This window comes from Coregonus lavaretus (genome assembly GCF_964263955.1).
Source record: "Coregonus lavaretus genome assembly, chromosome: 35".
Taxonomy (NCBI): domain Eukaryota; kingdom Metazoa; phylum Chordata; class Actinopteri; order Salmoniformes; family Salmonidae; genus Coregonus; species Coregonus lavaretus.
The window spans coordinates 1,080,269-1,105,168 of record NC_140022.1 but is presented as its reverse complement, the minus strand read 5'-3'; the positions used below and the strand labels follow the sequence as shown (position 1 = coordinate 1,105,168).

Below are 24,900 nucleotides of genomic sequence, written 5' to 3'. Positions count from 1 at the left end.
GGATGTTGGTGATGCAGGATGTTCAGCTGGGTCTGTTCATAGCCGTCATGCCCACCCTCATACAGGTGTCATCTGGTGACCTGGGCAGGTGAGCTAACACACAGCTGTATATACACTAGGATCTAGACACACCCTGTGTACATATAGTACCTGCTGGGTAAACACACCTGCACAGTCTAACTCAACCTGTCCCACAATTTGTCTCATGCTAGTGAGGTATGTCGTTCCAAAGATGGTGTTAGAAGTTCTAATGATTAATACTGTTGGGTTCTGTCCTGTGTTCTGTCTTCTGAGGGTTCTGTCCTGTGTTCTGTCTTCTGAGGGTTCTGTCCTGTGTTCTGTCTTCTGAGGGTTCTGTCCTGTGTTCTGTCTTCTGAGGGTTCTGTTCTGTCTTCTGAGGGTTATGTTCTGTCTTCTGAGGGTTCTGTCCTGTGTTCTGTCTTCTGAGGGTTCTGTTCTGTCTTCTGAGGGTTCTGTCCTGTGTTCTGTCTTCTGAGGGTTCTGTTCTGTCTTCTGTCCTGTGTTCTTTCCTCCTAGCCCAGGTTCTGTTCTCTCTGTTAACTAGTGTTCTGTGTTGTGAGGCTGGTGTTCTGTGTTCTATCCTGTGTTCTGTAGTGTTCTGTTTGGGGGTATGCGTGTCCTCCTGCTCCTGTCCCAGGTCCTGTTCTCTCTGGCTGTGGTGCTACTGCTGTGTGCTCTCCTCAAGTCCTTCCTGATTGGTCCATACTACAGGAAGCTCCATGCTGAGTCTAAAGGCAACAAGGAGATCCTGGTTCTGGGGATCGCTGCCTTCGTATTCCTCATGCTCACCGTACGTACCCCCCTCCTCACTCTTCCCCCTGTCCTCTATCTTCTCCTCTCCGCACCTCTAGGAGATGTAGCCCTCTTCTCCAACAGAGAATATGTTTCCTGTAGAATCAGAAGTACTAGAATGGACATTCCAGTACAAAGCAATGCTGTATCATTAGGGAGTTTATGATATAGATTGTTACACTATATCCATTCTACCAACTGTATGTCAAATGATGTTATTCCCCCGGCTTTTCCCAGGTGACTGAGTTCCTGGACATTTCCATGGAGCTGGGCTGCTTCCTGGCTGGAGCGCTTCTCTCCTCGCAGGGTCAGATTTGCACCACAGAGGTCATGGGCTGCATCGAACCAATCAGAGACTTCCTCGCCATCATCTTCTTCGCCTCCATTGGTCAGAACTGAAGCTTCCCCTCTGCAGTCTGCAGCATCATGTCTCTCTATGACTGTTTAGCATCGTATCTCTGTCTCTATGGCTGTTTAGCATCGTATCTCTGTCTCTCTATGGCTGTTTAGCATCGTATCTCTGTCTCTATGGCTGTTTAGCATCGTATCTCTGTCTCTATGGCTGTTTAGCATCGTATCTCTGTCTATGGCTGTTTAGCATCATATCTCTGTCTCTATGGCTGTTTAGCATCGTATCTCTGTCTATGGCTGTTTAGCATCATATCTCTGTCTCTATGGCTGTTTAGCATCGTATCTCTGTCTCTATGGCTGTTTAGCATCGTATCTCTGTCTATATGGCTGTTTAGCATCGTATCTCTGTCTCTCTATGGCTGTTTAGCATCGTATCTCTGTCTCTATGGCTGTTTAGCATCGTATCTCTGTCTCTCTATGGCTGTTTAGCATCATATCTCTGTCTCTATGGCTGTTTAGCATCGTATCTCTGTCTCTATGGCTGTTTAGCATCATATCTCTGTCTCTATGGCTGTTTAGCATCATATCTCTGTCTCTATGGCAGTTTAGCATCGTATCTCTGTCTCTATGGCTGTTTAGCATCATATCTCTGTCTCTATGGCTGTTTAGCATCATATCTCTGTCTCTATGGCAGTTTAGCATCGTATCTCTGTCTCTCTATGACTGTTTAGCATCATATCTCTGTCTCTATTGCTGTTTAGCATCGTATCTCTGTCTCTCTATGGCTGTTTAGCATCATATCTCTGTCTCTATGGCTGTTTAGCATCATATCTCTGTCTCTATGGCTGTTTAGCATCATATCTCTCTATGGCTGTTTATATGCTGCCTGTTGTGCAGTTATTTGATGCTTTTATTCATGTTTTGTCTCTACTACTGTAGGTCTCTGTGTGTTGTCTCTACTACTGTAGGTCTCTGTGTTGTCTCTACTACTGTAGGTCTCTGTTTTGTCTCTACTACTGTAGGTCTCTGTGTTGTCTCTACTACTGTAGGTCTCTATGTTTTGTCTCTACTACTGTAGGTCTCTGTGTTTTGTCTCTACTACTGTAGGTCTCTGTGTTGTCTCTACTACTGTAGGTCTCTGTGTTGTCTCTACTACTGTAGGTCTCTATGTTGTCTCTACTACTGTAGGTCTCTGTGTTGTCTCTACTACTGTAGGTCTCTATGTGTTGTCTCTTCTACTGTAGGTCTCTGTGTTGTCTCTACTACTGTAGGTCTCTATGTGTTGTCTCTACTACTGTAGGTCTATGTGTTGTCTCTACTACTGTAGGTCTCTATGTGTTGTCTCTTCTACTGTAGGTCTCTGTTTTGTCGCTACTACTGTAGGTCTCTATGTTGTCTCTACTACTGTAGGTCTCTGTGTTGTCTCTACTACTGTAGGTCTATGTGTTGTCTCTACTACTGTAGGTCTCTGTGTTGTCTCTTCTACTGTAGGTCTCGGTGTTGTCTCTACTACTGTAGGTCTCTGTGTTGTCTCTACTACTGTAGGTCTCTACTACTGTAGGTCTCTGTGTTGTTTCTACTACTGTAGGTCTCTGTGTTGTCTCTACTACTGTAGGTCTCTGTGTTGTCTCTACTACTGTAGGTCTCTGTGTTGTCTCTACTACTGTAGGTCTCGGTGTTGTCTCTACTACTGTAGGTCTCTGTGTTGTCTCTACTACTGTAGGTCTCTACTACTGTAGGTCTCTGTGTTGTTTCTACTACTGTAGGTCTCTGTGTTGTCTCTACTACTGTAGGTCTCTGTGTTGTCTCTACTACTGTAGGTCTCTGTGTTGTCTCTACTACTGTAGGTCTCTGTGTTGTCTCTACTACTGTAGGTCTCTATGTGTTGTCTCTTCTACTGTAGGTCTCTGTGTTGTCTCTACTACTGTAGGTCTCTATGTGTTGTCTCTACTACTGTAGGTCTATGTGTTGTCTCTACTACTGTAGGTCTCTATGTGTTGTCTCTTCTACTGTAGGTCTCTGTTTTGTCTCTACTACTGTAGGTCTCTATGTTGTCTCTACTACTGTAGGTATCTGTGTTGTCTCTACTACTGTAGGTCTCTGTGTTGTCTCTACTACTGTAGGTCTATGTGTTGTCTCTACTACTGTAGGTCTCTGTGTTGTCTCTTCTACTGTAGGTCTCGGTGTTGTCTCTACTACTGTAGGTCTCTGTGTTGTCTCTACTACTGTAGGTCTCTACTACTGTAGGTCTCTGTGTTGTCTCTACTACTGTAGGTCTCTGTGTTGTCTCTACTACTGTAGGTCTCTGTGTTGTCTCTACTACTGTAGGTCTATGTGTTGTCTCTACTACTGTAGGTCTCTGTGTTGTCTCTTCTACTGTAGGTCTCTGTGTTGTCTCTACTACTGTAGGTCTCTGTGTTGTCTCTTCTACTGTAGGTCTCTGTGTTGTCTCTACTACTGTAGGTCTCTATGTTGTCTCTACTACTGTAGGTCTATGTGTTGTCTCTACTACTGTAGGTCTCTGTGTTGTCTCTACTACTGTAGGTCTCTACTACTGTAGGTCTCTATGTGTTGTCTCTTCTACTGTAGGTCTCTGTGTTGTCTCTACTACTGTAGGTCTCTATGTGTTGTCTCTTCTACTGTAGGTCTCTGTGTTGTCTCTACTACTGTAGGTCTCTATGTTTTGTCTCTACTACTGTAGGTCTCTACTACTGTAGGTCTCTATGTTGTCTCTACTACTGTAGGTCTCTATGTTGTCTCTACTACTGTAGGTCTCTATGTTGTCTCTACTACTGTAGGTCTCTATGTTTTGTCTCCACTACTGCAGGTCTCCATGTGTTTCCTACCTTTGTCCTGTACGAACTGACCATCCTGGTGGTGCTGACTCTCTCACTGGTCATTATGAAGGTATGCTAGTTGTTGTTTTAAACCACTCTCTCACTGGTCATTATGAAGGTATGCTAGTTGTTGTTTTAAACCACTCTCTCACTGGTCATTATGAAGGTTTGCTAGTTGTTGTTTTAAACCACTCTCTCACTGGTCATCATGAAGGTATGCTAGTTGTTGTTTCAAACCACTCTCTCACTGGTCATCATGAAGGTATGCTAGTTGTTGTTTTAAACCACTCTCTCACTGGTCATCATGAAGGTATGCTAGTTGTTGTTTTAAACCACTCTCTCACTGGTCATCATGAAGGTATGCTAGTTGTTGTTTTAAACCACTCTCTCACTGGTCATCATGAAGGTATGCTAGTTGTTGTTTTAAACCACTCTCTCACTGGTCATCATGAAGGTATGCTAGTTGTTGTTTTAAACCTTTAATTCTCTCACTTACTACTTCACTCACACTCACTCTGTCTTTCTCTCACTCTTTCTCTCTCTCTCTCTCCCTCTGTCCCTCACTCTCTCTAATTAAACACCTCTTCCTCTCCATGTCCCTGTTAGTTCCTGATGGCGGTGCTGGTGCTGTCGGCCATCTTGCCTAAGGGTTCTCGCCACATCCGTTGGATAGTGTCGGCCGGCCTGGCGCAGGTCAGCGAGTTCTCCTTCGTCTTGGGGAGCCGCGCCCGCCGAGCTGGCATCATCTCCAGAGAGGTACTTCTACCGACTAACTGACCACCACTCGATGCTCAGTTCCAAATCAAACAATAGCAACTAGTCCCTAGCCAGTACCCCTAGCCACTACCCCTAGACACTTCTTGAAGATGTTTATGGCAATTGCAAGATGAATACATACAAACAATCCAATCAATCAAGAGATGGTATACAGGATCTAGAATACAAATATGTATGTATGCTCTGTCTCTCACCTCTCCATCCCTGCCCTCTTCTTCCTCAGGTGTACCTGCTGGTTCTCAGTGTCACCACTCTGAGTCTTCTGCTGGCTCCGGTGTTGTGGAGAGCTGCCACACACAAGTGGGTCCCTCGAGCCGAACGCAAGACGCTCGCCCGCCCGCCCCCCCTGCTGCCACACCCAGCAGACTGAAGCCCAATAGGGGCCCTGCAAAAGGGTCAAAGGTCATTCTCCCTCATTCCATGGTTAAAATAGTAATTACCTATTATCTTTGGGTCATTGGCTGCGTCCAAAATGGCACCCTATTCACTACATAGAGCCCTCATGGGCCCTGGTCAAAAGTAGTGCACTATATAAGGAATAGGGTGCCATTTGAGATGCGATCATTGTTGAATGGTTTACATGTACTCATTGTTTTCTTAACTATCATTCCTACACTCACGTCCTACAGTAGTTATGAAGGGATCCCTGATGGGAATGCCCTTTGGTTTGTAACGTCACATTGACGGTGATGACATATTCCCTTCAAGGGAATATTAATTAGTCTGTGGCTGCATATGGATCAGTTTCATCTGGATGAAACCTGGGAGAAAGACACAGGCCGAGGTTAACTGTTCAACTTTCCATTTATTCCATTTGAATGTTAAGCTGATACTGTAAAGTGTCAGTATTCTAACCAAACGCGGACGTATAGAAACGGTATGTATGGGTTGTTTATATCAGGGCTTTACATTATGTACGCATTATTGCACTCCTATGGCATCTAATGCTGTAAAATGTTTATTTTTCTTATGTTCCAATGACTGTTTTATATGATAACGGCTCAATGATTTGCTTCTGTTTGTACGGTATACTGTACTGTAGCCTGACTGGAAGAAAAGACTAGAACTAGAAGACTTCCTCCTAATAAATCATGCAACGGAGAAATAAAGATATAGCATTGCATTTATCAGGCCAGTCATAGTTAGATTATTTATAAACGTTACAATGGAAATAAGGGGGTCATTCCAAGCACAAGAAATCCCCATTTTACATGATGTTGTGTTAGGTTGGAGTTTGTTCAATATTCAACAAAATACAAAATGTTGTACATCATGTAATTTCAAAATATTGGAATATGCACCTATTTATTAAAATATTGGTTTATTGGTTAGGGAGATGTCCTGTTTTGATAATGTTATAGTTGAATATTGTCTGTCTCGTCCAATGAAATGTTTTGATATCGTTCTGGAGGTGTGGTCTATGCTTCCCGCGTGATGACGTTTACTTTGTGCGTATCCAATAGTTTCTTTCACATTTCAGACACCGCCAAGCTCAGTTTGGAGTGTACAGTCTGTCGCACAACTCTGGAAGCTCAGCAGCCGGACATCTCAGTCGGAGTTTGGGACAAACGCTTACCTCTGACTCGGCGATTAATCAGAAAAGTGACTTTAATTCTTCCCACTTCATTGATGTATTTATGAAGTAGGAGATATAGTTACATTTGTACGCTGAGCAAGTACGTTTATTTCGCTGGGTTTCAGTTTTAGTAGGGTAGAAGTAGCTAACTAGCTTAGTTAGCTAACGTCACTGTCAATCAAATGTATGACTGTTGCACCTAACGCTATCGAACATAAGCAGAGACCATTCGAAGCCGCCTAGCTAAGCAAAATCGAAATAAGTTTGCATTGTGGCATGTCATTCTATCACATTTCTACCCATAGGTAAGGTAGTTAACTTAGCTAGACAGCTGTACGAAATGTAAAGTATATTAGCTTAATTTTTAGCTAGCTGGCTACAAAAATGGCTGACTCGGCTTCTAGCTAACAGGTAGGTAACGTTCGCTAGTGAGTGCACTCTACCGTAAATAAAACACTATTGTCCACATTGACGTTAAGTTAGTTACTAACTAATTAATGTCTAACCCAAAAGCGGGTTTAGCAAACTATTACCTTAACGTTAGCTGACTGGCTATTAATTCAAACCAAACTCCCATCGTTGCAATGAGCTAACGTTAGCTAATAAATAACTAGTGTCGATAGGGAGAACGAACTAGCATGTTGCGTGCTAACTTTAGGGCAAACAACATGCTAGCTAGCCATCTGTCAAACTTGCAAAGCAACCATCTTGTCTGAAATTGCTACAAGTCATTCGTTCGATTACTGTCTGTCTTTGTAAAGATGCAGGTAACTAGCTAATTTGAAAACATCTGATCTGGTGATCTTGGATTCTGAAGCGTTTGGGCTAACTTTCTAGTTTATTATGTTTGCTTCGCTAACGTTTAGTTTTAGCTAGTTCCCTGTTTGGAGGTTGATTTCGACGACCTCTTCCTCTCCTAATTTGGCTGCAGCAACTGGGAGTTGCGGATCAAGAATAACGAGTGAGAAGGGTCGTAGTAACTAGTTGATGGTAACTAATATTCGCGTTTTAAACATGCACAATGGTGGTACACCTAACTTTCTAGATAAATATATCTAGCCCAAGCTGCAAAACATGTATGATTGGGAACAGTTCTGATCGAAAAAAAGTAGCTGGACAATTGTTATTTCAAGCGATGAAAATGTGTTTTAAATATGATAAAACCACGAATGAAACACGCTGAGAGCGCAATCATTTTGGTGCCATCGAACTTGTTAGCTAGGTAGTTTAGTTTCAACCAAATGTGTAGTGTGTTTGTGTATGTTGAGTAATACGTTGTCAGCTTCTGGATCCAAGTAACTGTTGTTGAGCTTCCCCTGTCTGGCTATGGGAACCTTATGTCGTATTTACGCGGTTAGGCCTATGTTCTGTTCTCAGTGCCCCAAATTTGGCAATAACTGAGTGTGGAGCCCGACTTATGTTGTAACCACGTTGTTTCCAAAGCTTCCATGCGGCTTAGTGGAGTGTTGTGGTTTGAATCCCTCAGGGATATAGGTGGCCAGCCTACTCCAACCTTGTTAAATCAAGTTCAACAGAATGTTTAGCCAATCTACAATGAATGTCTACTCTGCATTTCTTCTACAATCCTACAGTTTTATAACACTTATCTGAAGGCGTTTTTCCCCTTTCCATATTTTGCTGTAGGGAAGCCATTGCTGAACATCCCAAAGAAACCTTCCAGAAGACTCTATCTCCCACCCATAGGAGCTGATATCATGGCAAAGGATGTGAGTTCTGGGCCAGTGTTAGTGTGCAAGCCATACAATTAGAATTAGTACTAATTCTATAGTGGAACCCTCTTTTTATTTGATTTTTTTCTCAACCAACTAGATCCAGTTTTAGGTCATTGCTTCAGGGAAGAACTGACACATCACTAGATTAATGGACTTCCTTTTGTGGTTTGAGTGGTACAGGCTAAGTTACTTTGAAGACCATATCAACTTCCTGATTTAGCATTGGTGGATTTCACCATAACAAGTGGTTGTTGGTACTTACTGATTTTAGTTGCTTGCTGTTATACAATAATCAACCGACAAACCACTTTAATCGTCACTTGACCATCTCCTTCCAGTGTACACCCACCCACACACACAGTGTTTAAGATGGTTGCGGAGGTCCTCAAACTCTAAAGTGTACACCGATTTGATGCTCAATTGCTCACACTCAAAGGTTGCCATGGAAACGGAGCGACACTCTCACAGTAAACAAACGTAGTAATCCATTGACCTCAGTCCAGCAGCACCTCCTAGCTCCAGACTAGTATAAAGCCGACTAGTGAGAAGAGAATCTAGAGAAGTTTGTAGCTACTGGTGTTTCCATGGCGACAGTGTGGTGGGGTGGCCATAACAGAACATTGTCGTCTCCAGGCGGCTGGGATCGGTGCCAACGGAGAGATGAAGGTTTTCTACAACCAGAACCTCAGTCCCAGCAAAGGTAGGTAGCTACAGCACTCAGGGTTTCTCCTAATTATTTTAATATAGGTGAGCTGCACACTGGTGAACACTGGCGTTGAGGAGCATGGAGGAGTAAGACTTGGCCAAGGATGGCAGTACTAGAGCTACTCCTGCAGAATGAGAGTTGATGGTAGACTGTGACTCTCGCCTAACAGAGGAGGGCAGTGTTGCCTCCTGTTGAGATGTTCTCTCTGTGGCCAATCATGTCATAAGTGATTCCAGGGAGCTTGGGGTGAATCTCAATTAGGATTGTCACGAAACCAGTATCGTGATATTTCTGTGGCAAGGAAACAAAACATGAAGCAGATTGAATTTCGTGAGGAAAACGGTCCTTATGTTGTCACCTTGAGTCACATTTGTTTATTTGGCCAGCTATAGCACCCACAATTGCCATACAGTAGGTTTTTATAGGACCATAGAGTTTAGTCTAAATCCTGTTTTCTTTTTTTGCCATGGGAAATCTGGTGTAGTATCGTGATACTGGTATCGTGACAACCCTAATCTCAATAGTGTTTCCTTGATCCCTGGGATCCTCTCTCTCCCCTGCTCCATCTCAAAGCAGGTTGGAGAAGGTCCGAACCTCAGATCCTCCAATGTGTTTTGCCAGAGGAGGCTGGGAAAGACAAGAGATTCACCCTTGGTGTTGTTCTAACAGTCTTCCCTCCCCTCCCCCATAACAACAGCGAGGCTGCATCCCAAATGGCACCCTATTCAAAAGTAGTGCGCTATATAGGGAATAGGGTGCCATTTGGGACGCGCCTTGGTGTTCTAACAGTGTTGTTCCTGTCCCTCCAGGTGTCCTGTCCCTGGTGACAGTCCACCCTCAGTCCCTCTCTGTGGGGAAACAACTGCTTCCCAAAACCTTGGGGCTCTCCAACGTCAACATCGCCCCACACATGGTGAGACACAACACTAACACTAGTAGCAGCCTCATTTCTAAGAACTCCTGTCCTCTCCTCCTCCTCCTGTCTGAGGGCCCCTGTCCTCTCCTCCTCCTCCTGTCTGAGGGCCCCTGTCCTCTCCTCCTCCTCCTGTCTGAGGGCCCCTGTCCTCTCCTCCTCCTCCTGTCTGAGGGCCCCTGTCCTCTCCTCCTCCTCCTGTCTGAGGGCCCCTGTCCTCTCCTCCTCCTCCTGTCTGAAGGCCCCTGTCCTCTCCTCCTCCTCCTGTCTGAGGGCCCCTGTCCTCTCCTCCTCCTCCTGTCTGAGGGCCCCTGTCCTCTCCTCCTCCTCCTGTCTGAGGGCCCCTGTCCTCTCCTCCTCCTCCTGTCTGAGGGCCCCTGTCGTCTCCTCCTCCTGTCTGAGGGCCCCTGTCGTCTCCTCCTCCTGTCTGAGGGCCCCTGTCGTCTCCTCCTCCTGTCTGAGGGCCCCTGTCGTCTCCTCCTCCTGTCTGAGGGCCCCTGTCCTCTCCTCCTCTGCTACTACTAGTGAAGCACTGGGCTTCCCATGTCTCCATGGCGATAAAGCCTTCATATTAACTTTGAGCAAGGCAGGGTGACCTGTGTGTGACCTGCGTGCCTGTGTGTGACCTGCGTGCCTGTGTGTGACCTGCGTGCCTGTGTGTGACCTGCGTGCCTGTGTGTGACCTGCGTGCCTGTGTGTGACCTGCGTGCCTGTGTGTGACCTGCGTGCATGTGTGTGACCTGCGTGCATGTGTGTGACCTGCGTGCCTGTGTGTGGCCTGCGTGCCTGTGTGTGGCCTGCGTGCATGTGTGTGACCTGCGTGCATGTGTGTGACCTGCGTGCATGTGTGTGACCTGCGTACCTGTGTGTGACCTGCGTGCCTGTGTGTGACCTGCGTGCCTGTGTGTGCCTGTGTGTGACCTGCGTGCCTGTGCGTGCCTGTGTGTGACCTGCGTGCCTGTGTGTGACCTGCGTGCCTGTGTGTGACCTGCGTGCCTGTGTGTGACCTGCGTGCCTGTGTGTGACCTGCGTGCCTGTGTGTGACCTGCGTGCCTGTGTGTGACCTGCGTGCCTGTGTGTGACCTGCGTGCCTGTGTGTGACCTGCGTGCCTGTGTGTGACCTGCTTGCCTGTGTGTGACCTGCGTACCTGTGTGTGACCTGCGTGCCTGTGTGTGACCTGCGTGCCTGTGTGTGCCTGTGTGTGACCTGCGTGCCTGTGCGTGCCTGTGTGTGACCTGCGTTACCTGTGTGTGACCTGCGTTACCTGTGTGTGACCTGCGTTACCTGTGTGTGACCTGCGTGCCTGTGTGTGACCTGCGTGCATGTGTGTGTGCATAAGCTGATCACAAACCCTTCAGTCAGCGGGATTATAAGAGCTCCCTCATCACCATTATCATCCTATTAATGAGGCCAAGCCCCAGAGCTCAGGGTTCAGCTAGAGAGGGATGCAGGGCAATAGAAACACTAGGAGTTCTAGTTCTATAGACATATCTAATCCCCTAGCCGTGATGTGTTGCTCTGGCTAGCCTCCATAGCTTCTAGTAGGGTGTAGATGAACTGCTTTAGAGGTCGCTCCTCAGGGCTTTGAAAGAAGCTCATACATTTAATGTATGGCTGTTAAATGTAATGTCTGCGTAGTTAACTGTCCCTCCCTATGTAATGTCTGCGTAGTTAACTGTCCCTCCCTATGTAATGTCTGCATAGTTAACTGTCCCTCCCTATGTAATGTCTGCATAGTTAACTGTCCCTCCCTATGTAATGTCTGCGTAGTTAACTGTCCCTCCCTATGTAATGTCTGCATAGTTAACTGTCCCTCCCTCTGTTATGTCTGCATGGTTAACTGTCCCTCCCTATGTAATGTCTGCGTAGTTAACTGTCCCTCCCTATGTAATGTCTGCGTAGTTAACTGTCCCTCCCTATGTAATGTCTGCGTAGTTAACTGTCCCTCCCTATGTAATGTCTGCGTAGTTAACTGTCCCTCCCTATGTAATGTCTGCGTAGTTAACTGTCCCTCCCTATGTAATGTCTGCGTAGTTAACTGTCCCTCCCTATGTAATGTCTGCGTAGTTACCTGTCCCTCCCTATGTAATGTCTGCGTAGTTAACTGTCCCTCCCTATGTAATGTCTGCATAGTTAACTGTCCCTCCCTATGTAATGTCTGCGTAGTTACCTGTCCCTCCCTATGTAATGTCTGCGTAGTTACCTGCCCTTCCCTATGTTATGTCTGCGTAGTTAACTGTCCCTCCCTATGTAATGTCTGCGTAGTTACCTGTCCCTCCCTATGTAATGTCTGCGTAGTTACCTGCCCTTCCCTATGTTATGTCTGCGTAGTTAACTGTCCCTCCCTATGTAATGTCTGCGTAGTTACCTGTCCCTCCCTATGTAATGTCTGCGTAGTTAACTGTCCCTCCCTATGTAATGTCTGCATAGTTAACTGTCCCTCCCTATGTAATGTCTGCGTAGTTACCTGTCCCTCCCTATGTAATGTCTGCGTAGTTACCTGCCCTTCCCTATGTTATGTCTGCGTAGTTAACTGTCCCTCCCTATGTAATGTCTGCATAGTTAACTGTCCCTCCCTATGTTATGTCTGCATGGTTAACTGTCCCTCCCTATGTAATGTCTGCGTAGTTACCTGTCCCTCCCTATGTAATGTCTGCATAGTTACCTGTCCCTCCCTCTGTCTCAGGTGATGGGTACCCCTCAGAGGCCCAGTGGGTCAGGGGGGTTGATGATGGGCAGCCCTCACACACCCAGTACCCAGTACAGACCACAGAGCCAGCCCCCTGATGCCTCGCCCTGGTCCACCGGGTAAGACGCACACAATTGTATACAAACACTCATGCTGGTTAAGGGCACCTGGCCGTTTGGGTCAGCTTTAGGTAAATTCTCAGCAGGGAGGCTGGCTGGCTTCTCGGGAAAGTTCTCTCTCTCTCGTTAAGAGATTGAGATGTCAGTACATACAGTCCCTTAAAGTATTCACCCCTGGACTTTTTCCACATTTTGTTGTTACAAATTGGTATTAAAATTGATTTATTTGTCTCTTTTTTGTTAACGATCTACCCAAATAATCTGTCAAAGTGGAATCATTATTTATAAAAAAAAGTTTTATGGAAAATAAAACACATCTTCATAAGATCATTATTCAACCCCAAGTCAATACATGTTAGAATAATCTTTGGCAGAGATTACAGCTGTGAGTCTTTCTGGTTAAGTCTGTAAGACCGTTGCACACCTGGATTGTACAATATTTGCCCATTCTTAAAAAAAATCTTCAAGCTCCGTCAAATTGGTTGTTGATCATCGCTAGATAGCCATTTTCAAGCCTTGCCATAGATTTTCAAGCTTTAAGTCAACTGTAACTAGGCCACTCAGGAACATTCAATGTCATCTTGATAAGCATCTCCAGTGTATATTTGGCCTAGTGTTTTAGGTAATTGTCCTGCTGAAAGGTGAATTAATCTCCCTGTGTCTGTTAGAAAGCAGAATGAACCAGGTTTTCCTCTAGGATTTTGCCTGTGCTTAGCTCTTCCATTTCTTTTTATCCCAAAAAACTCCCTAGTCCTTGCCGATGACAAGAATACCCATAACATGATGCAGCCACCACCATACAATGTTGTTGATCCATCCTCAGTCTTCTCTTATCACAGCCATTAAACTCTGTAACTGTTTTAAAGTCACCATTGACCTCATGGTGAAATCCCTGAGCGGTTTCCTTCTTCCACCAACTGAGTTAGGAAAGACGCCTGTGTCTTTTTAGTGACTGGGTGTATTGATACACCATCCAAAGTGTAATTAATAACTTCACCATGCTCAAAGGGATATTCAATGTCTGCCTTTTTTTTTTTTAACCCATCTACCAACAGGTGCCCTTCTTTGCGAACCATTGGAAAACCTCCCTGGTCATTGTGGTTGAATCTGTGTTTGAAATTCACTGCTCGACTGAGGGACATTACAGATAATTGTATGTGTGGGGTACAGAGATGGGGTAGTCATTTAAAAATAATGTTAAACACTATTAACGCACACAGTGAGTCCATGCTACTTATGTGACTTGTTAAGCACATGTTCAAGTGCTGCCCTTTCCTCTAAGTACACAGCCCATCTGAAATTAGCCCACCCAACTACCTCATCCCTATATTGTTATTTAATTTGCTCTTTTGCACCCCATTATCTCTATTTGCACATAATCTCTTGCACATCTAGCATTCCAGTGTTAATACTATTGTAATTATTCTGCACTATAGCCTATTTATTGCCTTACCTCCATAACTTGCTACATTTGCACACACTGTATATATATTTTCTGTTGTATCTCTGACTTTATGTTAATTTTTTTACCCCATATGTAACTCTGTGTTGTTTTTTGTTGCACTACTTTGCTTTGTCTTGGCCAGGTCACAGTTGTAAATGAGAACCTGTTCTCAACTGGTTTACCTGGTTAAATAAAGGTGAAAAAATAAAAAATAAAAAAAAAAAGGGCACTCTGGTTGAATTTGATATTTTAGGTTTAAGTAATTTTTATTTAGATTTTAAGGTTAACCACCTTACAATGATTTTGAGATACAAAGAAGGTCGTTTTTTGGGGGGGGGGTATGAAAACTCTCCCGTGACCCATTTTCATGTCAGGTGACTCCACATGGGGTCGCGCAACCTAATTTGCTCAGATTGGCGTCTTCTCTCTCATTCCTGCTGTGATTGGCTCCTCTCTCTAATTCCTGCTGTGATTGGCTCCTTCTCTCTCTAATTCCTGCTGTGATTGGCTCCTTCTCTCTCTAATTCATGCTGTGATTGGCTCCTTCTCTCTCTAAATCCTTCTGTGATTGGCTTCTCCTCTCTCTAAATCCTGCTGTGATTGGCTTCTCCTCTCTCTAAATCCTGCTGTGATTGGCTTCTCCTCTCTCTAATTCCTGCTGTGATTGGCTTCTCCTCTCTCTAATTCCTGCTGTGATTGGCTTCTCCTCTCTCTAAATCCTGCTGTGATTGGCTTCTCCTCTCTCTAAATCCTGCTGTGATTGGCTTCTCCTCTCTCTAAATCCTGCTGTGATTGGCTTCTCCTCTCTCTAAATCCTGCTGTGATTGGCTTCTCCTCTCTCTAAATCCTGCTGTGATTGGCTTCTCCTCTCTCTAAATCCTGCTGTGATTGGCTCCTTCTCTCTCTAATTCCTGCTGTGGTTGGTTGTGTTCCAGGAAGCGTGGTACTGGTAAGAAGGGGGATAAGAACGGGAAGGGGCTGAGGCATTTCTCCATGAAGGTGTGTGAGAAGGTGCAGAGAAAGGGCGTGACCACCTACAATGAGGTGGCTGACGAGCTCGTGGCAGAGTTCAGCGCCAACGACACCCTCCTCTCGCCCGGCGACTCGGTGAGACACACGGCCAATCAAAAACCCATCAGACCAGGGTTTCATCCGTACAACAAATAGCCCAATCAGAGTTCAAGATGCACAGATTCTGCGCGGCCCTATGGGCCCTAGGCAAAAGTAGTGCACTCTGAAGGGATTAGGCCATTTGGGAAACGACGGCAGTGCCATTTGAGACACAGACCCTTTCTCTCTCCCATCCACAGCATTCCTACGACCAGAAGAACATCCGACGGCGTGTGTACGATGCGCTCAACGTGCTCATGGCCATGAACATCATCTCTAAAGAGAAGAAAGAGATCAAGTGGATCGGCCTGCCCACCAACTCAGCACAGGAGTGTCAGAGCCTAGAGGTAAGAGATCAGGTGGATCGGCCTGCCCACCATCTCAGCACAGGAGCGTCAGAGCCTAGAGGTAAGAGATCAAGTGGATCGGCCTGCCCACCAACTCAGCACAGGAGTGTCAGAGCCTAGAGGTAAGAGATCAGGTGGATCGGCCTGCCCACCATCTCAGCACAGGAGCGTCAGAGCCTAGAGGTAAGAGATCAAGTGGATCGGCCTGCCCACCAACTCAGCAGAGGAGCGTCAGAGCCTAGAGGTAAGAGATCAGGTGGATCGGCCTTCCCACCACAGCAGACCCACAGAGACACCTGTAACCTGATGTATTTGTCTGATGGTCAGGTGGAGAGACAGAGACGACTAGAGAGGATCAAGCAGAAACAGTCTCAGCTTCAGGAGCTCATTCTACAGGTAAACACTCCACTCACTGTGGTGGAACATACACACGTTTTAGAAGAAGCTCACCCTGTCTTGCTGGTGGCTTCAACGTTGCCTGAATGTCATTTCAACGACGTTGACTGAACGGTATCATAACGTTGTGTGAATGTCTCGGTGCAGCAAATAGCGTTCAAGCGCCTGGTGCAGCGTAACCGTTCAGCGGAGCAGCAAGCGGGGAGGGCTCCGCCCCCAAACTCTGTCATCAACCTCCCCTTCATCATCGTCAACACCTCCAAGAGGACCGTCATCGACTGCAGCATCTCTAACGACAAGTAAGAGACCAGAGACGGTGTAATACACAGATCATTACATTGTCCTGTTTCACACCGGTGTATTATACGGATGGGTGAAATATATCTAGAGATTTGCATATCCCAACTCCCTTTGAGACACCTTGGTGTGAGTGCATCATGGGAGTGATTTCAAATACAACACCAAACCTCATCTAATCATACCTGCCTCCCCAACTCCTCTACTCCCTCAACCCTCTCCTCCCTCCACCCCTCTCCTCCCTCCATCCCTCTCCTCCCCTCCATCCCTCTCCTCCCCTCCATCCCTCTCCTCCCCTCCATCCCTCTCCTCCCTCAACCCTCTCCTCCCTCAACCCTCTCCTCCCTCCATCCCACTCCTCCCTCCACCCCTCTCCTCCTCCATCCCTCTCCTCCCTCCATCCCTCTCCTCCCCTCCATCCCTCTCCTCCCCTCCATCCCTCTCCTCCCCTCCAACCCTCTCCTCCCTCAACCCTCTCCTCCCTCCATCCCACTCCTCCCTCCACCCCTCTCCTCCTCCATCCCTCTCCTCCCTCCATCCCTCTCCTCCCCTCCATCCCTCTCCTCCCCTCCATCCCTCTCCTCCCTCAACCCTCTCCTCCCTCAACCCTCTCCTCCCTCCATCCCACTCCTCCCTCCATCCCACTCCTCCCTCCATCCCACTCCTCCCTCCATCCCACTCCTCCCTCCATCCCTCTCCTCCCTCCATCCCTCTCCTTCCCTCCCACTCTCCACCCTACAGGTTTGAGTACCTGTTTAACTTTGACAACATGTTTGAGATCCATGATGACGTAGAGGTGTTGAAGAGGATGGGGATGTCTTGTGGACTGGAGGTGGGCTGCTGTTCCCCAGAGGACCTGAAGGAAGCCCGCACCCTGGTGCCCAGAGCCCTGGAGCCCTATGTTACAGGTCAGTAGGACTGCGGCCCAAATGGCACCCTGATATACTTGGGCTGGGAGTGTGTAAAGGAGGCTATATAAATGGTGTCTGTTCCCTCCCCCTCCAGAAATGGCCACGGGCCCAATAAGCAACGTCTACATCACGGGAGCGTCGTCTACAAACGGAGGACGCCATCACACAAGGTGAGTCTCTTCCATAGAGATGTACTTGAGAGCTCATCTCCTATCTGGAGGGTGAAAGCCTTCAGAGGCGCTGCCCATGCTAAAACAAGCTTTGTTTCAAGTGTGCCCTCTATCCAACTCTATGGTCTCTGAGCTCTTTCTGAGCTCTTTTAAATTTAAATTTACATGGACAGGTAGTGATGTAACGGGAAGGTCTAACTAATTCCTTCTGTTTCCTGCTGTATATTCAGTGGCGCCGATGGCACAGTGGCGTCCATTTCCAACGAGTCACACTACAGCGGCTCGCGAGGCCACACCCCTGTGTCCTACATGGCAGATGAGGAAGAGGATGATGAAGAGGACTACGATGACGATGATTAAATCAGTAGTTCTTCGTTCTCACTCAACCAACTCTACCAGACCAGTCTGATTTAACCAAGTGTGTCCCAAATGACTCCCTATATGCTGAACTACCTTTGACCAGAGCCATATTGGCACAAATGTAGTGCACTGTATTGGGACTAGTGCCATTTGGAATGCGTGCAGCCCATATCCCATGAACAAGTCTCTCTCCCTCCCTCCGGCTCCATCTCAGGCCTTCCCTCCTCCCCACCAAGCTATCTACGAGGAGGCTCCTGCCCCTGCTTCTCCTTCCTCAGCTGCCTTCAGAATGCACAGAGCGCACCGACGCAATGGCCTTCTGGGAAATGTAGTCTCTGCTGCCAAGGACGCTGACTGTATAATGCCTTTTGTGGGAATTAACTTATTTTTTTTCCTGCTTCTGAACCTGTGTTTCTATCAGAGTGTAATCTCCACAACGCGCTCCTCTTCAGCCCGCCTCCCCGTTACAGGAAATGGGAGCCTTCTCCTGCCATACTTGTTTTTTTGGTTCTTGAGTGAACTGATATACGGCCACGGAAAGATTCCCTCCAGAAACCTCTGAGATCTGCCTTGTGTCGCTGTATTACAGTATTTAACATTATGAACAGTAGTGGTGTCAGTCGTTGACATGACAGTGGAAATGACTTCCTATACATCTCCTAGGGGAGAGGGTGTGTGTGTGTGTGTTTTGTACTTTGCTTATTTGTAGTAATATTTTTTTATTTTGTGTGTGTGTGACTTCCTTCTGGCAGCTATTTTCAAGATTGGTGAGTGTGTGTTTTTGGGCAGTCACTTGGCCCTGTGCTTGTGTGTTGCTGTGAATACCTACAGACAGTAGAGGCCAAATGTCCCTGTGTGTTGCTGTGAATACCTACAGACAGTAGAGGCCAAATGTCCCTGTGTGTTGCTGTGAATACCTACAGACAGTAGAGGCCAAATGTCCCTGTGTGTTGCTGTGAATACCTACAGACAGTAGAGGCCAAATGTCCCTGTGTGTTGCTGTGAATACCTACAGACAGTAGAGGCCAAATGTCCCTGTGTGTTGCTGTGAATACCTACAGACAGTAGAGGCCAAATGTCCCTGTGTGTGACGCTAGAGGAGACAAGGCCACTCATCCCATCTCAAAGCAAGGTGACCTCAGAATTGGATTCAAGAGAACGTTGTTATAAATCAGAAGGGGTTCTCTGCCTGGCTGGCAGGCAGCCCGTTGAGACAAAACGTACCAAAATGTTTCTAAATGAACGACACCCAGAGGAATGAAGTAGCTGCGTATGATCAACGAACATAACTTTTTGGGAGGATGGAGCCATTCATAGGGTTGAAACAAGCTCAAGACTTCTTCAGGATTTTGTCAAAAGGCAAAACGGGAGTCCACTACAAAGACCCCCAATGAACTTTTGTAAAACTGAACAAATATGTCGACTCCGTAATACCGTACCTTTTTTCTTTTTGTTATCTAATGAGTTTGGAAATTATAGAGAATAAAATATAGAGGATGTTTGAACATTGTTATTGTCTTTATGGATTTTAATAATATTGATGGTTTCATTATGATACAATGAGTGAACAAAGCATACAGCATGTCTTGGTTATACAAGCATCACTCAATACCCATAAATTACGTACTCTTCCTAGAAGCTTTGTAAAAGAGATTGCTAAAATGAAGCAAAACAACCACTGTTCGGACAGAGATGGTTGGGATCATAGACTTGGATAGACGGCTCAAACCAGGTGGGACTTTCTATGGTTTAAGGAAGTACTTGTTGAGGAAGAAGAAATTGGGAAGATATTAATTGCGCTCTTCCCGCAGACTACTTAAAAAATGAGGAAGCCCTCAACTGCACTGCCCATGCTGTCACAAAAGCAAAGATGAGGAACTCTCTATCCAACTCTATGGCTCTAACCATGGTTAGGACCTAGATGGTTGGGTTGCCAGATTGGCTTGGCTAGTAACATTATTTCAGAGCCTTCAGCAGGAAGACCACCTTCCCCTGGTATGGTTCGTAGGAGTCTTGATAGGCGATGTTGTGGGCCACCACACGACACTGGATCTTAGCCTCTCTCTCTTTGACCAGATGGAACTTCACAGCCACTAGAGGGTTAACGTAGGTGGGCTGTGGAGGGAGACGGAGAGGGTTAACGTAGGTGGGCTGTGGAGGGAGACGGAGAGGGTTAACGTAGGTGGGCTGTGGAGGGAGACCAAGAGGGGGGTTCATGGTTCATACCAATTATGTTTATACATAGAGTTGGATATAGGGACCACCTGCTACAAAGCCTGTTTTTAACAATCATGGCAAAGATGTGTATCCATTAGTCTGATTTTTGTTGGGAACGGAAATCATTTACTCCAAACTGAAAATGTTTTGCTACGAAAATGAGAGTTTGTATTGGACAGATGCAGGTAGATCCTTCCGGGTTTTGTTCCGTGTTGCTCTTTTTGCTTCCGTTAGATTCGTTAGTAAACGATAAATGGATTACATCGCAAAACGTTTTGCAACAGATTTCGACTAATGAATACACCATGCATTGGAGTTTCCCAAAAAATGATATTAGTTCCATAGATATAAGAAAACAGTGTTGTCGTGGTTACCTGAGCCAGCTTGCCGTAGTATGGGAAGTAGGATAGGTCGAAGGTTCCGTTGGGGGGGAAGTACTCGATCATGTCTATGTTAGCATGGCCACTCTGCGCACACACACCAACCATCCATCAAATACTGTTGGCAGACTAGATTGAACGTTCTGTGAAACTGTCTTCCTGGGCAGCCATGTTGAGCAGAGCCACAGATGTATTTATATATACAGGTAAAAGTCAGTAAATTAGAATATTTTGAAAAACTTGATTTATTTCAGTAATTGCATTCAAAAGGTGTAACTTGTACATTATATTTATTCATTGCACACAGACTGATGCATTCAAATGTTTATTTCATTTAATTTTGATGATTTGAAGTGGCAACAAATGAAAATCCAAAATTCCGTGTGTCACAAAATTAGAATATTGTGTAAGGGTTACATTTTGAAGACACCTGGTGCCACAAAATAATCAGCTGATTAACTCAAAACACCTGCAAAGGGCTTTAAATGGTCTCTCAGTCCAGTTCTGAAGCCTACACAAACATGGGGAAGACTTCAGATTTGACAGCTGTCCAAAAGGCGACCATCGACACATTGCACAAGGAGGGAAAGACACAAAAGGTTATTGCAGAAGAGGCTGGCTGTTCTCAGAGCTCTGTGTCCAAACACATTAATAGAGAGGCAAAGGGAAGGAAAAACTGTGGTCAGAAAAAGTGTACAAGCGATAGGGATCACCGCGCCCTAGTCAAGATTGTGAAAAAAAACCCATTCAAAAATGTGGGGGAGATTCACAAGGAGTGGACAGCTGCTGGAGTCAGGGCTTCAAGATCCACCACCAAGAGACGCTTGAAAGACATGGGTTTCAACTGCCGCATACCTCGTGTCAAGCCACTGTTGACCAAGAAACAGCGCGAAAAGCGTCTCACCTGGGCTAAGGAAAAAAAGAGCTGGACTGCTGCTGAGTGGTCTAAAGTCATGTTTTCTGACGAAAGCAAATTTTGCATTTCCTTTGGAAATCGAGGTCCCAGAGTCTGGAGGAAGACAGGAGAGGCACAGGATCCACGTTGCCTGAAGTCTAGTGTAAAGTTTCCACCATCAGTGATGGTTTGGGGTGCCATGTCATCTGCTGGTGTCGGTCCACTCTGTTTCCTGAGATCCAGGGTCAACGCAGCCGTCTACCAGCAAGTTTTAGAGCACTTCATGCTTCCTGCTGCTGACCTGCTCTATGGAGATGGAGATTTCAGGTTCCAACAGGACTTGGCGCCTGCACACAGCGCAAAATCTACCCGTGCCTGGTTTACGGACCATGGTATTTCTGTTCTAAATTGGCCAGCCAACTCCCCTGACCTTAGCCCCATAGAAAATCTGTGGGGTATTGTGAAAAGGAAGATGCAGAATGCCAGACCCAACAACGCAGAAGAGTTGAAGGCCACTATCAGAGCAACCTGGGCTCTCATAACACCTGAGCAGTGCCAGAAACTCATCGACTCCATGCCACGCCGCATTAATGCAGTAATTGAGGCAAAAGGAGCTCCAACCAAGTATTGAGTATTGTACATGCTCATATTTTTCATTTTCATACTTTTCAGTTGGCCAACATTTCTAAAAAATCCCTTTTTTGTATTAACCTTAAGTAATATTCTAATTTTGTGACACACGGAATTTTGGATTTTCATTTGTTGCCACTTCAAATCATCAAAATTAAATGAAATAAACATTTGAATGCATCAGTCTGTGTGCAATGAATAAATATAATGTACAAGTTACACCTTTTGAATGCAATTACTGAAATAAATCAAGTTTTTCAAAATATTCTAATTTACTGACTTTTACCTGTATATATATGGCTTTGGTGTTGAGTAGCCATCTTGGTTTATACTCACCAGTATAGTGCAGTTCAGATGAGGAGCCATACCAGTCCCGTTGTTGGGCAGGAAGTTGATGATCTGGGTTAGAAACAACATAATGTATATCAGCGCAATTTCCTAACGTGTTATAAATGTATTATAATATGTGTTATAACTAAGTAACACGTGTTATAACATCCCCACGTGTTGTAAATGTCATGTGCATAACATAACACAAGGTAATGTTATATTTCCAGCTGGTTTGTGATTGTGAACGCACCCTGTTCATCTTAATGATGACGCAGGGCATGGTGCCGTTGTAGCCGAACATGGGGTCGTCCAGGCCGGAGCAGCGTCCCAGCATGCTCTGGGTGAAGCGGCAGGAGTACTTGGTGTGGTGTGGCGCCTCAAACTTCTCCTGTTTGAAGTACTCTCCCCGGGTGCAGTTACAGTTAGACTGTTGAGACGTGTCATTGTAGGCTGAGAGAGAGGAGTCAGACCGAGAGGGAGGGAAGGAGAGGGGGAGAGGGAGGGAAGGAGAGAGGGTGATGGATGGGGAGAGTGAGGGAAGGAGAGAGGGTGATGGATGGGGAGAGTGAGGGAAGGAGAGAGGGTGATGGATGGGGAGAGTGAGGGAAGGAGAGAGGGTGATGGATGGGGAGAGTGAGGGAAGGAAAGAGGGTGATAGATGGGAGAGGGAGGGAAGGAGAGAGGGTGATAGATGGGGAGAGGGAGGGAAGGAGCGAGGGTGATAGATGGGGGAGGGAGAGGGAGGGAAGGAGAGAGGGTGATAGATGGGAGAGTGAGGGAAGGAGAGAGGGTGATAGATGGGGAGAGTGAGGGAAGGAGAGAGGGAAAATGGAGAGATTAAATTATTTGTGATGCAGGGAAGTCAAAGCATTGACTAGCACATGTAGTTGGTTGGTTTGAGGTAATTGACTGATAAAGTCTGAAATGTGATGGCACCCTCAGCTCTGGCCAAAAGTAGTCCACTACATAGGGTCTCATCTTGGACACTGACGTTTGAGGAAGTTGCTGAGGCAGTTGGACATCTTCCTCTGGCTGGCTTTATCAGACATGTTGTAGCTGAGTACTACATCCTCCTCAATGTATGTAGGCGGCCAGACCATCACCCCTACACACACACACACACACAACGCAGAGGTTAGCCAACACCATCCCAGATATGGTCACATACTGCATACACTACAGAGAAAGCGAGAGAGGAGGGAGGGGGAGGTGGAGAGAGAGGGAGGTGGTGGGGAGAGTGGGGGGGAGAGAGAGAGGGGAGAGGGAGAGAGTAGGGGGGAGAGGGGGAGAGAGGGAGGGGGGAGAGAGAGAGAGAGAGGGGGGAGAGAGAGAGAGAGGAGGGAGAGAGAGAGAGAGGAGGGAGAGAGAGGGAGGGGGGAGAGAGTGGGGGGGAGAGAGGGAGGGGGGAGAGGGAGGGGGGAGAGAGTAGGGGGGAGAGAGGGAGGGGGGAGAGAGGGGGGAGAGAGTAGGGGGGAGAGAGGGAGGGGGGAGAGGGAGGAGGGAGAGAGTGAGGGAGGAGGGAGAGAGTGGGGGGGGGAGAGAGAGAGGGAGGGGGGAGAGAGAGGAGGGAGAGAGAGGGGGAGGGTTGAATGATGTAAGGGACAATATGGACTTTTTCAGGGAGCAGTAAACAGTGAAGGGCCATTTTTACAAATGGGCTGAATCTATGGGCCCTGGTGAAATGTAGTGCACTATATAGGGAATAGTAGGATGCCATTATTTTTCATCTGTTACCTGGTGATGTTAAGCGGTCCTGGTAGTCTGGAGTGTAGGGGTCCAGGGTGTACATCAGAGTCCAGATGGCCAGAGAGAACAGGCCAGTCATTATCACATAGAATGCTACATAGTACAAACTGATGTACACTACAGAAGAGAGGAGAGAGAGAGAGACAGAGAAAGAGAGAGAGAGAGAGAGAGAGAGAGAGAGAGAGAGAGGGGGACAGAGATAGAGAGAGAGAGAGAAGGGGGACAGAGATAGAGAGAGAGAGGGGGACAGAGGGAGAGAGAGAGAGAGCGACAGAGAGCGAGAGGGGGACAGAGAGAGAGAGAGTGAAAGGGAGGGAAAGAGAGAGAGAGAGAGTCAGTTTGTACCAGTCTGTTCCTGCTTTCGCCAACTTCTCTTGCCTGGCTGCATTCAACAACGATGGTTATAGGGGTTGGTAAGGAGTCTGCCATCTCTTGGGTTGTCTGTGGTCCGGTTGCAGTTGGTAACTTAAACCTGTATTTCCAATTGAATGTCCAATGTGTCTGTATGACTGCTGTGGCCTGTTGGTCAAGGTGCCCTCTATGGGGGAGAGCTGTGGATTATCTCAATGTGAGATCGTCCAGAGGTCAGAGGCAGAAGTCTCCCCTCACAAACCAACAAGCTTACCAGTCAAACTGCTATCTCTTCAATCTAATGTCCACACACTGAAATAACACTACACACACTGAAATAACACTACACACACTGATATCCAAAGGACACAGCAAAGTCAGGTGGGAGTTCTGTACACTTGGGTCTCTTGTGCATTAAGCTCATGTAGCCAGTCTAGATGAGTGTTTCAACAAAGTGTGAATATTGCATGTACTCCAACAAACCAACAACAGCTTATTTCCCAACACAGACACACACACACAACCACACAACCACACACCACACAATCACATGATACACACCTTTCCCGCTCTGCAGTACATACCCCATTTCTCAGGTGTTCTTCCGAACATGGTCCCAGTGTCTGAGTTCCACACGAAGCGACCGAAGTCCTCACACCGCTGGCCACACGTCCTCTTCTCCTTCAGGGTTGCCATGTTGGTGGGCTAGGATCCAGCTACACCAAGAGAGACCAGTGGGAGATTTGGAGAGATGCTGTACAGGGAGGAAGGATACCTCTCCACAATCTGGCAACCTGGCTT

General features: G+C 46.5%; 3 protein-coding genes across 5 annotated transcripts in view; 2 read left to right on the top strand and 1 right to left on the bottom strand.

Annotated features, from left to right (window-relative positions):
- The window catches only part of tmco3 (transmembrane and coiled-coil domains 3), a gene marked incomplete at its 5' end in the record, with an annotated part of 14,555 nt that extends 8,372 nt beyond the window's left edge, over positions 1–6,183 (top strand). The window contains 7 exons of the mRNA XM_084152711.1: positions 1–88; positions 616–811; positions 1,051–1,201; positions 3,992–4,071; positions 4,608–4,757; positions 5,002–5,231; positions 5,321–6,183. The exon at positions 1–88 is cut by the window's left edge and continues 30 nt beyond it. Coding sequence (XP_084008837.1) covers positions 1–88; positions 616–811; positions 1,051–1,201; positions 3,992–4,071; positions 4,608–4,757; positions 5,002–5,148 — 812 coding nt within the window. The 3' untranslated portion in view covers positions 5,149–5,231; positions 5,321–6,183. The remainder of the gene's footprint in view (positions 89–615; positions 812–1,050; positions 1,202–3,991; positions 4,072–4,607; positions 4,758–5,001; positions 5,232–5,320) is intronic.
- Positions 6,184–6,269: 86 nt separating this feature from the next.
- Positions 6,270–19,053, top strand: LOC311109650 (transcription factor Dp-1-like). Of its 3 annotated transcripts, none has more exons than XM_084152605.1 (12): positions 6,270–6,380; positions 7,999–8,081; positions 8,721–8,787; positions 9,603–9,706; positions 12,394–12,515; positions 14,895–15,066; positions 15,270–15,416; positions 15,744–15,812; positions 15,960–16,111; positions 16,851–17,017; positions 17,115–17,190; positions 17,421–19,053. In XM_084152605.1, exons 2-12 carry the CDS (start codon positions 8,070–8,072, stop codon positions 17,548–17,550), a joined length of 1,218 nt encoding a protein of 405 aa, XP_084008731.1. In that variant the 5' UTR covers positions 6,270–6,380; positions 7,999–8,069; the 3' UTR covers positions 17,551–19,053. The 3 variants fall into 3 exon arrangements, with proteins under 3 accessions (XP_084008731.1, XP_084008730.1, XP_084008729.1); XM_084152604.1 differs by having other exon boundaries at positions 6,292–6,765; XM_084152603.1 differs by having other exon boundaries at positions 6,295–6,454.
- Positions 19,054–19,506: 453 nt separating this feature from the next.
- Positions 19,507–24,795, bottom strand: LOC311109618 (potassium-transporting ATPase subunit beta-like; the record flags this gene model as incomplete). The annotated part of the gene is made up of 7 exons (XM_084152547.1): positions 19,507–19,665; positions 20,142–20,234; positions 22,009–22,071; positions 22,253–22,452; positions 22,994–23,107; positions 23,737–23,865; positions 24,684–24,795. 7 exons carry the CDS (start codon positions 24,793–24,795, stop codon positions 19,507–19,509), a joined length of 870 nt encoding a protein of 289 aa, XP_084008673.1.
- Positions 24,796–24,900: the final 105 nt, after the last annotated feature.

Excerpts from the sequence above, each read along its gene's own strand:
- LOC311109650 (XM_084152605.1), top strand. Across the intron at positions 15,067-15,269 it reads TCCTCTCGCCCGGCGACTCG|CATTCCTACGACCAGAAGAA; the intron begins GTGAGACACACG and ends TCCCATCCACAG. Across the intron at positions 15,813-15,959 it reads TTCAGGAGCTCATTCTACAG|CAAATAGCGTTCAAGCGCCT; the intron begins GTAAACACTCCA and ends GTCTCGGTGCAG.